Genomic DNA, 13011 nt, shown 5'->3' on the forward strand with positions numbered 1-13011 from the left:
AACTATGGCCGTGTCCAGATAAGCAGGATATCCAGGGGTCCAAAAAACCTGCGGGGGGAAAATAAAAGCAAAGTAGTGCGCTCACAGGCGCTAAGTGCCACTCAAAAGCAGAGCCGAGCCACTCCACAGGGCAGAATTGCTGCTGCTGCTGCAGCCCCGGGAAGCCCCCAGGACCCCAGGTAAGGCTGCAGCCTCCCCCTACTGCTTCCAGGGTAACTTGCCATGTGTCAAAGCATGCATGGCACAGGTGTTCCCCAGAGACAAGTAGTGGCAGCACAAGGTGCGCTTCGGTTACTTGTCCCCGGGGAACCAAATGTCCACATCACATGTGGATGCAGCCTATAGGTGCATTTACACTCGCAATTAATGTTACATGTTAAACTCCCAGTCATGCACACGGAACAGCAGCACTTTGAGGTGGAGCAGCCATGGGCTGGCAGCAGGCTCAGGGACTCAGCCTCAAGCTTCAGGTGGCAGTGTCAGGCAGAAAAGGGGCTGACTGGAGCACAAGGGTGCTGAAACTATGGAGCCATGTGGCTGACCCCCTGGGGCTGCTCTGCCCTGGCTCAGAGCACTGCTGCATCCACATCTGCACTGTAGTGTAGTAAATGACTCTGCCATAAGATAATACTGTCCCCGACAGTACTACTTTATGGTGGAGTTAATTAAATTACTGTACCTTAATACCAGCACTCATGTAGATGGTGACGCTTTACTGTGGAGCTAATTAGTCAGCTCCACAGTAACGCACACATGTAGATGTACTCTACGTTATTTTGTGATGTACATACATACATACTATACCAGAGAACTGTGGGTTATTCTAAATACTGCTTGTTTTGTTCCAACATTTTATTGCTTTGTAGGTATACAATGATGCTCATATGCTGGAGAAGATCCTTAAAGAAAAAAAGAAGGAACTTGGACCTCTGCCAGAAGATGATGATATCACTTCCCCTAAATTAAAGCTAAGTAAGGCAATTTTGAAATGGAAAGTGAAAATTACAACAGTTGTTTTTGTTTTGTTTTGTTTTTTAAATCAAATGGTGTGGTTTAAGGGTGTCAAACTCTGCTTTGGCTGGATCCATGGGGCCAGTGGTAGCTGTGACAGATCTGTTGGTGGCAGGGCAGGTCTGGGGTCAGGAGGCAGGGTGGGTCTGAGGTCAGGCAGCAACAGTAGACAGGAGCCAGTGGTAGGGGTCAGGTAATGGTGGAGTGAGCAAGGGCTGTATTTGCACAACATTTGCTTACCTCCTGCTATCAACAGTCATTTCCATTGGGCACAGGGACTCCGAATTCTGTGGCAGGCCTCAACCCACTAACCCCAACCCTCAGGTTCTGGTAGTCATCTGGGCTACTGGTGGGCCAGAAGAGATGGTTCCACACAGTATCCTGGTTTTCTCTGATTTAAATCATGGAAAAATGGATTCAAGATTACTTTTTGTAACTGAAAATTGGGGATTTTTTTAAATCGGAGAAAACCAGGAACCCTGGTCATATGTTTGACAACCCTAGTCTAGGTCAACAAAACATTAATGTTAAAATTAACATACGCTCAAAGATGTTCCCTGTACCCTGACCTGACATATACACTGAAATGGAACCGAGTTAAAATGTTACTGTCAAAAGGGCAGTCATACTGTCCACATTCTGTCCTGTCAGCATATTCCTTTGCTCCAACAAACCTATCACATGCACACATCTTAATTTGGTAATTTACTGGTGTCTTAATTTGGGCGTGTCCTGGTCTCCTAATTTAGTCCATCCACCAGAACTGGAAATCCCAAGGGCTCTACAGCTAAGAAAGTTAGATGCACTTTCATAGGCTTGTTCTGCAGTCTTGTCATTTGTCCTTTTTATGCTTAATTTTTCCCATCTTTATGTTGGAGCTAAAAACTTTTACACTAGTACTTTGACACTTAATGCATTTAACGCAGAAGTTTCCGAACTGTAGTCTGTGGACCATTGATGGTTGAAAGGACTCTGTTGAATGGGCTGTGGATTGCACCAGGCCTGTACACTTTTATGGTATTTTGAATTATAAGTTTGATATAAAGGTGCCTGGTGGTTTGTGAGAAACTGAAGACTGACATTGGTCTGCTGGTGCAAATAGTTTGGGAACCTTTGCATTAATGGCTGTAAAATGGCTGTAAAATGTTTTGTTGTCCTGAAATAGAGTGTAGTATGTGAGGATAGTAAATTGAGTTGCTATTACCTACTTTATTAATTTGGTAGCATTTCATGGGGATTTTTTCAATCTGTAAAATCGGAATAATATAAAAGATGAGTCAGTAGAAAAAAATAATTTGCCACATATTGAGTTTTAAAGTGTGTTTAAAGAACATTTTTTATAAATTGGAAAAAAAACCACGTTTCTGTCAAAAAATGTTTGCTCTGCCGTTACAAATAAACTTTCTGCAGTACCTGAAAGAGATCTTAGAGAAATATTTTTCTAAGATTTTTTTTTTCAAGGTCTTTAGTTTATGCAGTTAGTATCATTTTGTATTTAAACTTGTCTGGTAATATACTGCTACCTTTAATCACATATTGAATAGATGCTGACTGTAGTATCCATGTGATGGTTAGTGAGACTACTCACAGAACAGAATATTCCTCGGCATGAGTAATGTTGGGAAGATTAGGTCCTTATTTTCCTCTATTGTGCATTTGAGTCTTCCATAGAGCAACAAAGAGAGCATCTTAAATAGAAAATGACTCCAAATTAAAACAAAAAAGATTGGGAAATTCAGCAGAAAGTGCTTCTCTAGAATTTCCTTCCAACTCCATTTAAAAAAATTGTAGATATCAAGTTAACACAGCTCCTTCATACATGCCTGTTAAATTCTAAACTGAAAAGGTAAAAGTTTCAGAGAACAGTTTTAAATATTATATATAATATATGGACACTTTTGAGAAGTTGAGATAAAAACTGCAAAATTATTAAGTAAAGTATAGATACATAAGAATCTAAGAGCAAAGACCATGTAGTACAATGGAAGCTCCTATAATAACAAAAAGCTAATATAAGCAGTAGTCCCATTTGTAGGCATTGCTTCACATTTTACTTATAATAATAGTGTTATGCTTAATTTAGACTAATTACTTGTGGTGGGGTAGTCTCAATATATGAAGCTCTTAATGTCAAGGATGGAAAAGATCTCCATAAAGAAGAGATTATTCTTGGCTATTGAGTTGAAGTAAGAATATCTTGCAGAACTGGTACTTGTACCAGTGGCGTAACGGCAGAGTTGGGGCCTGGGGTAGATGCAGTTACAAAAGCAGCAGGGCGCATGTAGGTTCTGAGAGTCAAGGGGATGGGACGCAATTCTGAGAGCAAGGGAAGAGTGCATAGTTCTGTGAGTGGGGGCAGAGAGGTCACAACAGTCTTACCCATGCCAAGAACTACTAAACAGTCCCCAGCTGAGGAGCTATGGCTGCTGCAGCAGTTGCTGCTGTTGCTACCACTTCTATCACCACTGTCACACACTCTGCCTGCCCCAGCTGATGCTTTTAAAGCAGCAGTAGCAACAGCTCTGGACTGTTGCATAGCTCCCAGCATGAGTATGTTGGGACACAGACCCTGAGGGTGGAGGGGGAGGGGCAATTGCAGCTCCCCTCTTAAATCAGCACCCAGGGTGAGTGCTTTTCTCACCCACACCTATTGATTTGTACAGGGCTTTGTACTGATTTGTACGCTACTGATTTGTACAGGGCTTCTTCAGGTTTCTTAGGGTACCTAAACTCACACTGATAGGTTAAAATTTAATTTACGATCATAACATAGACTTCAGCAGTTTACTATCCAGCACTTGGTATGCTGTTTAAATTATCCACAGTAAAAGCAGAGAAAAACATCTGAGGAAAGAGAGAACGCTGAAAAGTTGCCTGAGCCCTAGAATGAGAGATTTTAAGGAAAGTGAACAAAACTGATTTTTGTTTTTTGTGTGTTTGGAACTTTTTGTCTGTCTAGGTAGAAAAAGTGGTATTTCCCCTAAAAAATCAAAATACATGACTCCAATGCAGCAGAAACTGAATGAGGTATATGAAGCAGTGAAGAACTATACCGATAAACGAGGAAGGAGACTAAGTGCCATCTTCCTGAGGCTCCCATCTCGATCAGAACTTCCTGACTATTATGTAACCATTAAAAAGCCAGTTGACATGGAAAAGATCAGAAGCCACATGATGGCCAACAAGTATCAGGATATCGATTCCATGGTAGAAGACTTTGTAATGATGTTCAATAATGCCTGCACTTATAATGAGCCAGAATCTCTGATTTATAAAGATGCCTTGGTCCTACATAAAGTTTTACTTGAAACAAGAAGAGAGATAGAAGGAGATGAGGATTCACATGTCCCCAATGTAACATTACTAATCCAGGAACTTATCCATAACCTTTTTGTGTCTGTAATGAGCCATCAGGATGATGAGGGCAGGTGTTACAGTGACTCTTTAGCTGAAATTCCTGCTGTTGATCCCAACTTTCCAAACAAACCACCTCTGACTTTTGACATTATCCGAAAGAACGTTGAAAATAATCGCTACAGGAGATTAGACTTGTTTCAGGAGCATATGTTTGAGGTACTGGAAAGGGCAAGGAGGATGAACCGGTAAGACATTATGTATATCAGTACCTAGTTTTGTCAATTTTGAGTTTTATCATTGACCAAAATTTCCTTTTGATTTCAGTATTTTTTTTCTGGTAGCATGTTAAATTCTGTTGAATTATATGTACTTTTAATTTTTTCATGTAAAAGTAATGAAACAAATAATATAACATTTGCAATTGTGAGAATGCAAACCAAGGCTAAAAGAACACAGTGCTAACTTCTAAATCTGGAAGAGCAGCTCAGAAGAATTTGTGAGCAGTCATGCAGAAAGTGGCAGAGGAGACTAGAGATGGGGTGAGGAAAGAAATCGATTGTTTTTAGGGGGAGGTGTCATGTTACAGACATGAATCATGATCCAACATTAAGGTAAGCCATGTACTGAGTTACCGGATTTTTAACTGAAGTAATATGTTTAGGTAGAAGAAATCTTGCAGAGCTGCACCAGATGATAACATTTGTGGTGGCTCAGCCATTTCAGTGCTTCCTTGGCTAGGGACACATTACACAGAACCAGTTTAAGTGATCAGAAACTGGTTTAAACCTGTAACAGAACATAAGTTCAGTGCACATAAACCAGTTTCAAAGTGGCTGAAAATGGTTTAAGGTAAACCTGGTTGAATGTAGTATCAGCCTTAACTGATCTGGGTCAAACGAGTTTATGCAATGTCTGTCCCAGCTCCCTTCCTGGTTTAAGTTAAACCAGAGTCCCCCAGCATCCCAGATGCTTTGCAGCCCTGGGCTGGGCTGGGCTGTCTGCTGGAGCAGAGCAGGGTTGGCCCCACCCCGCTTCTTCGTAGCCAGAGCACTATCACAGCTCTGGCTGGCTGAGGGATTGCAGCAGCTGCCAGGCTTCCCCCTGCTTCCCCCCCCTCCCCCCCCCCCCCCGCTGGCTGCTCAAGCAGGTATTCCTCCCTCCCGCCTCTTTCCCATGGCAGGGACCTCAGCACAAGGACCCAGCATCTGGTCATGCCCCCCCATGCTAGCTAATGCTGAGAGGTGCCTGTGTGGGTCTCCAGTTTCACTGGAATAAAGGCAGACAGCTAGTGGTTTGCAAATGCAAATGAACACTGCAGATAAGAAAAGCCTGAAACTAATGAGATAGATGTTTTCTTTTGTAGGGCTTGATGGGCTGATAAACTTTGTTCGACAAGCAACCTGCTAGCTGCAATCTCTGTCTTTAAGAGGGGATGAGGAAAGGTGTTAGAAATGACCTGGTTTGCAGACAGTACAAAGAAGCAGGGAGAGAGAGATTGAAAAGCTCAGTATCAACAGATGCAGGGTCTGGCAATACTTCTGCCCCTTGAGCAGGGAAAAGCCTGGGATGGTGCAAGCATGGTCAGGGTTTACACCCCTCCCTAATCAAAGCATCCTGCTAGGGCCTCAGCTCAGCACTGAGAAAGGAAAGGGAGGGCTGCTCTAGCATCCCCCTCCCCTTGCTTCTAGCCTGAGCTACTGCACGCATGTGTCTGCATTTCTGGAATGAAAAGGAAATGTCTATGCACCTCCAAATTGACTCAAGCTTTGCAGGTTAGACTAACCTGCAAAGATTGAATCAATTCAGGCTCAGGCTTTTTGAATGTTTGTCCCTAGCCATTGTTGCAAATCTTTACCTATTAAGTGGGTTGAAAGTAGATAACCCTCTCAACAGTTGCTGCTATGCAAAGTGTTTTATAATGTACACAAGTATGCAGACTTGAAGCTTCTTGCTCTCCATTGGTGCAGGAAGTCACTAAAACCCATTGGGATATGTAGGGAGAGTTTACTGCTATAACTTCAAAAGAAAAGGAGTGTGATGGCAATAATATCTTCTTAAACAGAGTTTAAAAAGAATTGAAAAAAATGATCAGTGGGTGATTAGAACTACTCTTTTCAGGTAATTACTTTTCAGATTCTCAGAAGTCTCTTTTGAAAGCAGTAAAGTCCAGTTATAATGTAGTTTAATTTTTTTTTTTGGTTGCTTGTCATGTTTTGAATTCCAGTTACTCAAGGGGAGATTGCTCATCATCAGGTTTACCTGGTTAACAGTTTATTCCAGAGGCTGAAGTTTATTTGTGGGATTTCCTGAGATTGACCTGTATCTGTTTTGTTTTGTTTTGTTTTTAACTTGTCCAGATGACACATGTAGCTTCCTTAACCAGAGGCAGTTGACTTTGTATAGCCTTTAAGGAAACTCACTGTTGATTTGCAGCCTATCTTTTCTTCCATTCTTATCAATATTAATAACCTCTGTAATTTAAAATACAAAAAACTGACTCTGGCTTTTAGTGATGGTCAAAGCAGTTAACCCAAATGTCTGTTTATGTAAAATCAAAATGGAATTCTGATTTACTCAACATTATTTTAATTGGAAATGCTTCAATTGGGTCACAGAATATCATTCATTCTATTTTAAGCACAAACAGACAAACCAGTCCTAACCTTCCTATCTTGAAAAGCAGTTTGGCTGAACATATGTTGAGTTTTCATATATAAACAACAAAATCTGTTCAATAAACATTACCCCACATAGAAATGCAGTAGTAGTAGCTATTGTATACTATTTTCAAACTTTTCATCTTATAAAACTTTTACACAAAGGCTGGATTCAGTTGCATATGCTTTTGGAAATCCTTCCTCTCCCAAGTTCTCTCCCTATTGAAAGGCTGCATAGGTTCTCATATCATTTCTGGTGGGAACCATGTTGTAGGTACCTATATAACGTACTGGTGTTTAAATACCAATCAGAAAGTAAAGCGCATATGTTTCATTCTTTAAAACTTTGATTGCAGAAAAAATTATAATACATATGTATACATTCTTCTTCTTGACTTTAATTACAAAAGTACTTTTAAAAACTTCCAAGAGGCAGTTTCTCTTAGCAACAGAGCAAGATGTAATAATTTTATTTTGCTTTCACATTATACCAAATAGCTAATATTGAGTGAAAAGTGAGTGTTTCCATTTTATCCCCAAATGTAACATTTTTAGCAGATTGGAGATTGTATTTAAGGTACTGTATAGCCATGTATAAGCCATGTGATATGTCTGTTGTCATGCAGGACTGATTCAGAGATTTATGAGGATGCAGTAGAACTTCAGCAGTTCTTTATTAAAATCCGTGATGAACTCTGCAAAAATGGAGAGATTCTTTTGTCACCAGCACTTAGCTATACCACCAAGCATCTTCACAACGATGTAGAAAAAGAAAAAAAGGAAAAACTACCAAAAGAAATAGAAGAGGATAAGCTCAAACGAGAGGAAGAGAAAAGAGGTAATTATTTTCATTCCAGAAATCTGGACTATAAACATTAGATATTAACTAATTATGTGACGCATCTTCTATTATGCAGCTCCCCATAGTGAAGCATGTCATATTTTTTATATTCAGCAAGTAAAGCTTTTATTCAAAATTTAGAGAAAGTTACCTTTTTTATTATCATCATCCTGTTTTTCCTCAAACCATGTGCGTGTACATAAGCTATATCTCCAACTTGCATTAAAAATATCTATAGCCAAATGTCAACCTATTCTGTTTTTCATTGGAATATGTTTAGGTGTTGCTGGCTTAACTCCAGGGGCATTATCAAGTAATGTAATATTTTAATGTCTTTTTTTCCCTGCCGCTTAATGTTCTCACAGACTTGGAAATCTTTATTCTAATCAAATGTTGTCATTTCTTGTTTTAAAATTTTTAACTTTATCAGGGTTCAAAAAAGTATTTTGACACAACTTCTGTCTCCTGTCTTGCTTTTAATATAGCTAAGGGGATGTTCTAAGCCAGCCCTTCAGAGTTCCTGCTGGGGGTGCTCTGAGAGGGAAAGAAACTGGCTTATGGCATTGTGTTGGACAGAGTGGCCTTTGTAAAGAACTTCTCTGTCTCTCTGTTCCCCTGTTGCCTCTCTGCTGTTCATGGCTTTAGGTCCAGCTTTGAGGAATGGATAAAGTTGGCCACAGGCATCATGCCACTGTGAGAGAAGAGGGTGATTCCAGCTTAGGTCACGGCGGTGGTGGAAGTGCAGGTACTTCCGCATGCAGCACAGAGCCAATTTCAGGGGGAACACTAGTGTTCTCCATGCCCACCTACCAGCCAGAGAGTTCGCTGTCAGAGGGGGCACGTGCCCCCCACCCAGAGTCCCCCTGTGCATTGCCTATGGATTCCAGTCTTTCCTAACCCCTTGCCCCTCTCCCATGCCCTCTTACAGCCCCAGTGTGATAAAACACAGGTAGCTGTCTTTTTCCCTACAATGCTAAGGTCAGTAGTGCTTATTTGTATTTGTTGCCTGCAGCAAGTTACTGTTATGAAGAAGCAGGTGGCTTTCAGTAGTGAAAGAAGACTTCTCTTCCTTGCTCATTACTACCAATGAGTTCCTCTTCCCTTTATAGGGAATGTTCAATAAAATGTACATAACATCTGGGACTCACCTTCAGCAGCACTGGAAGCAGTAAAAACAAACTTAGGTGGAGCATAGCACATGCTCAAACATTCCACTGGGAACTAGAAGCCAAGAATGAAAAGATAGGTGGAACATAGAACATAGTAAATATTCTGCTGGGAACTGAAAGCCAATGACAGGGACAGGTTTGGTGTGCTATTTTTACTTTGGCTATTGGAAAGAATAATGGTAGGGGAAGCTTTTTTTCTTTCTTATTATGTCTGCATGATGCTTAGCAGAATGGGATCCAGGTATGTCCTAGAATTCATAGAATTTATAGATTGTAGGGCTGGAAGGGACCTCAGGAGATCATCTGGTCCAGCCCCCTGCACCAAGCATGAAAGATAACTGAGGATCAGGTGACCCCAGCAAGGTGACAGTCTAGTCTCCTCTTAAAGATTTCCAAAGTAGGTGATTGCACCACCTCTGGAGGGAGCTTATTCCACAGGCTGGACACCCTGACTGTGAAGAACTCGATCTTTCAGGAGTTTGTGGCCATTATTCCTGGTTTTCCCCTCGGGTGCCCTGGTAAACAGTTACTCACTGAGCTCTTGATGTACTCCCCTAGTGTAGCGGTAAGCTGCTACCAGGTCCCCTCTCAGCCTTCTTTTCCTCAGGCTAAAGAGTCCCAAATCCCTCAGCCTTTCCTCATATGGCTTGCTGTGTAAGACTGATCATACAGGTGGCTTTTCTTTGTACTCTCTTAAGCCTGTCCACGTCCCTGTTAAGCCTGTCCATGTCCCTGTTAAAGTGTGGTGCCCAAAACTGGACACAGTACTCCAGCTGTAGTCTCACCAGTGCTGAGTAGAGCGGAAGAAGTCTGGGCTCCCCCTTCACTGGAAAGAAGCAAGCTCTTGTGGCTGGAAGTCCCTTCAGCTGAAGGGTTCCCAGCTGCCTGAACACCCCACACACACCCTGTGGCTGGGAGATCACTGCAATGACCTCCCTGCCCTAAGGGTGCATGAAACCACTGGGGCTGGAAGATCACAGCTGTGCCGTGTACCTTCCAGGACCCAGCTGGGTCCCAGCATCGGAAGGCATGCTGCAGGTACCCAGCCTCTGCAGCTGTGGGACTCTGCTGGGACCCAGAGTTCACAGTTGTTGGGGCTGAGAGTTCCCAGCAGTTGCGGGACTCTCAGTCCCAGCTGGGCAAAGTCACCCCTGTGGCTGGGAGCCTAAAGCTGATGGGGCTTCCAGCCTCATGGGAGATCCTGCTACACGTGCAGATTTAAAGTTTTTGATAGTAACCAGCTATAAAACATTTTCAAGGTCTAATTTCATAGCTGGTTGGAGATTTTTATTGCTATAAGTACTTTGCACATGTAGCCAATCTCCAGGAAATTGCTTAATTAACCAGTTAATTGTGCAACACTTGCAACATGTGGGGGGGGCAAAGTTACTACGGCTTGGATTCTAGGAGAAGAGATGTGTGGTAGTAAGGTGATAGCCTTTGGAATATCTCATTCCTTAGCTTTGACTTAGTGATTTCCATTTTCCCTTATGTTGAAATAAGAAGCTGAAAAAAGTGAAGATTCTGCTGGAGGAACTGGTCTGTCAAGCTTGCATCGGACCTACAGCCAGGATTGCAGCTTTAAAAATAGCATGTACCATGTTGGGGATTATGTCTATGTAGAACCCGCAGAAGCCAATTTACAACCTCATATAGTCTGTATTGAGCGGTTGTGGGAAGATTCAGCAGGTAAGGAATTCTTTACTGTATAAAAACCAAGGCAATGTAAGTTTTAAATGTTCCCTGCTAATACTTCCAGCTTGAGCTTTCCTTACTTGGGTATTTAGTTTTCACTTACAAAAGTATACGTGTAGTGATTATTTTGTAAACAATTTAAAGGTTTTGCATGTTGGAAAAATTCTGCTGAGTGCCAGCTATCCTCTTTTTTCCCTTGTTATGAACATCCTGCAGATGAAACAGGCTTGTTTTTGGTTTTGACGTTGCCCATTTAAAAGTCTATCAACTTCTGCTTTTTAATGAACCTGGGAAGAACAAAAGGGTTTTTTCTGTGCCTGGAAAAGTATTCACTGTTGATAATGCAACCAATGCTGAATGCTTTGAGTGCACCACAACACAAGATGTGTTCAGAACCTGTGGTTTAAATTCCAAAACGGGGTCAAATCCTGCATACCCTATGCAAGCTTACAATTAAACTGTATTTAGCACTAATTTCACCTATTTGTTCCTGGGTGTCCTTTATCAGAAATGGGTGACTGTCTAGCTCAGGATGTCAAACATATTGCCTGCGGGCCGGATTTGTCCCATAGAGCCAAATGATCTGGCCTGTGAGTTGCTGAACTGGCCCCAACCCCACACTCTGCATGCAACACACGAACTAGACCTAACTGGGCACACTGTGGGCAGTACAGTGTGCTGCAATGTAGCCCACACCCTAGACCCCCTGTACCACATGCAGTGCCATGTCTAGCCCACATGCCACAGCCAGCACATGCCCTGGGCCAGCCCTGAGGGCTGGCACATAGTAAGACCCAGGACCAGTGCAGGCTGTGCACGCTGCACTTGACATAGGGGGCTGGCAGACCTGGAAATGGAACACAGGACCAGTTAGCATAGAACAGGGGTTGGCAACCTATGGTACGCGTGCCAAAGGTGGCACACGGCATGGTTTTTATTGGCATGCAGGCTGCTTGGGGTGGGAAGAGGCATGCCCAGATTGAGCAGCATGTGGCTGCCCGGGAACAGCCTTGTGCTGCCTCGAACCCCAGCCCCAGAACAACCTGACTGCGCCACTGACTGCAGCCAGGTAAGAGACCCCAGCCCCAACCCTAGCCCCGCACCACCACCAGCCTCGGCTGTGGCTGGGGGCCGTCAGCACCCCGACGGCCCTGGCCCCAGCCCCGCGCTACCAGCCACATGGCGCCTGCAGGCCCCAGCTAGCACCACCGCTGTGGCTGACCCCGGGCCCGGGCATGCTGTGGATGGGCCCAGCCCCAGTCAGTACCTCTGCCAGCGTGGGCCCCGGGCCTGGCCCTGGCCACGTGGTGCCGGAGGGCCTGGCCCCAGCCGGCACCACTGCCCCCACCCACCCCAGCCCAGTGCCACCCCCAGTCTGGGGCCGTCGCCAGTGCTGGGATGAGGCTGGGGCCCAGGCCCATTCCGGCGCTGCCAGAGGGCCCACCCACGTGCTGCTGGCAGGCCCGGCCCCGGCCAGCACCGCCGCTGCCCCAGCCCAGCGCCGCTGCTGGGCCAGGCCGTATCCCAGTGCTGTAGCCAGCCCTGGCCACATGCTGCCAGTGGGCCCCAGCCCTCGCCGCCGTCGCCAACCCCAGCCCAGTGCTGCCCCAGCCCCACGCTGCCCACAGCCCAGCCCCTGGCCTCAGCCCGACACTGCCCACGGCCCCTGGCCTCGGCCCCACGCTGCCCACGGCCCCTGGCCTCGGCCCCGCGCTGCCCACGGCCCCTGGCCTCGGGCCCCACGCTACCCACAGCCCCTGGCCTTGGCCCCGCGCTGCTGGTGGGCCCTGGCCCCAGTATTTACTTTACATACAACAATAGTTTAATTATATATAGAGAGAGACCTTATAACATTAATATGCAGTGTATGTACTGCTTCGTACTCCTACCCCCTCATTTTTTTTTCTGATATGCCGGCACTCTGGCACCTTTCAAGGTAGACACTGTAGTTTCTTCGGGACTCCAGCAAAAGAATGTTGCCTACCCCTGGCATAGAACATACGCCCCATGTTGACTCCCCATATCATGTTCATGGTATGCAGCCAGTCTAGCACTGTGCATCATGTGCTAGACCCTCTAGCCCTGGGGCTTACTGTGCACATGGCTGCTGGGGGCTGACACTGGGTGTGTGCTACCTATGGTACGTGGGCTGGGTCCAGTGCTGCATGCAGCACAGCAAGTTCAGGGCATCGGTTGGAGCGTGGTGCCCCAGACTGACCCCCCTCTCCCTGCCCCCCCCCCACTGCATGCTACCTGCAGCACCAAATCCAGCGTATGCGCC

General features: G+C 44.7%; 1 protein-coding gene across 18 annotated transcripts in view; it reads left to right on the forward strand.

Moving 5' to 3' along the window:
• The window catches only part of PBRM1 (polybromo 1), a 128404-nt gene that overhangs the window by 80048 nt on the left and 35345 nt on the right, over positions 1–13011 (forward strand). For 11 of the 18 annotated variants that reach the window (XM_014606142.3, XM_019490005.2, XM_006270373.4 and 8 more), the window contains 4 exons: positions 867–972; positions 3971–4613; positions 7652–7863; positions 10539–10724. In XM_014606142.3, the coding sequence (XP_014461628.1) occupies positions 867–972; positions 3971–4613; positions 7652–7863; positions 10539–10724 (1147 nt within the window). The remainder of the gene's footprint in view (positions 1–866; positions 973–3970; positions 4614–7651; positions 7864–10538; positions 10725–13011) is intronic. The other 7 variants (XM_019490003.2, XM_059716071.1, XM_059716072.1 and 4 more) reach the window with 1 other exon arrangement.

This window comes from Alligator mississippiensis, chromosome 12 (assembly GCF_030867095.1).
Source record: "Alligator mississippiensis isolate rAllMis1 chromosome 12, rAllMis1, whole genome shotgun sequence".
NCBI lineage: Eukaryota > Metazoa > Chordata > Crocodylia > Alligatoridae > Alligator > Alligator mississippiensis.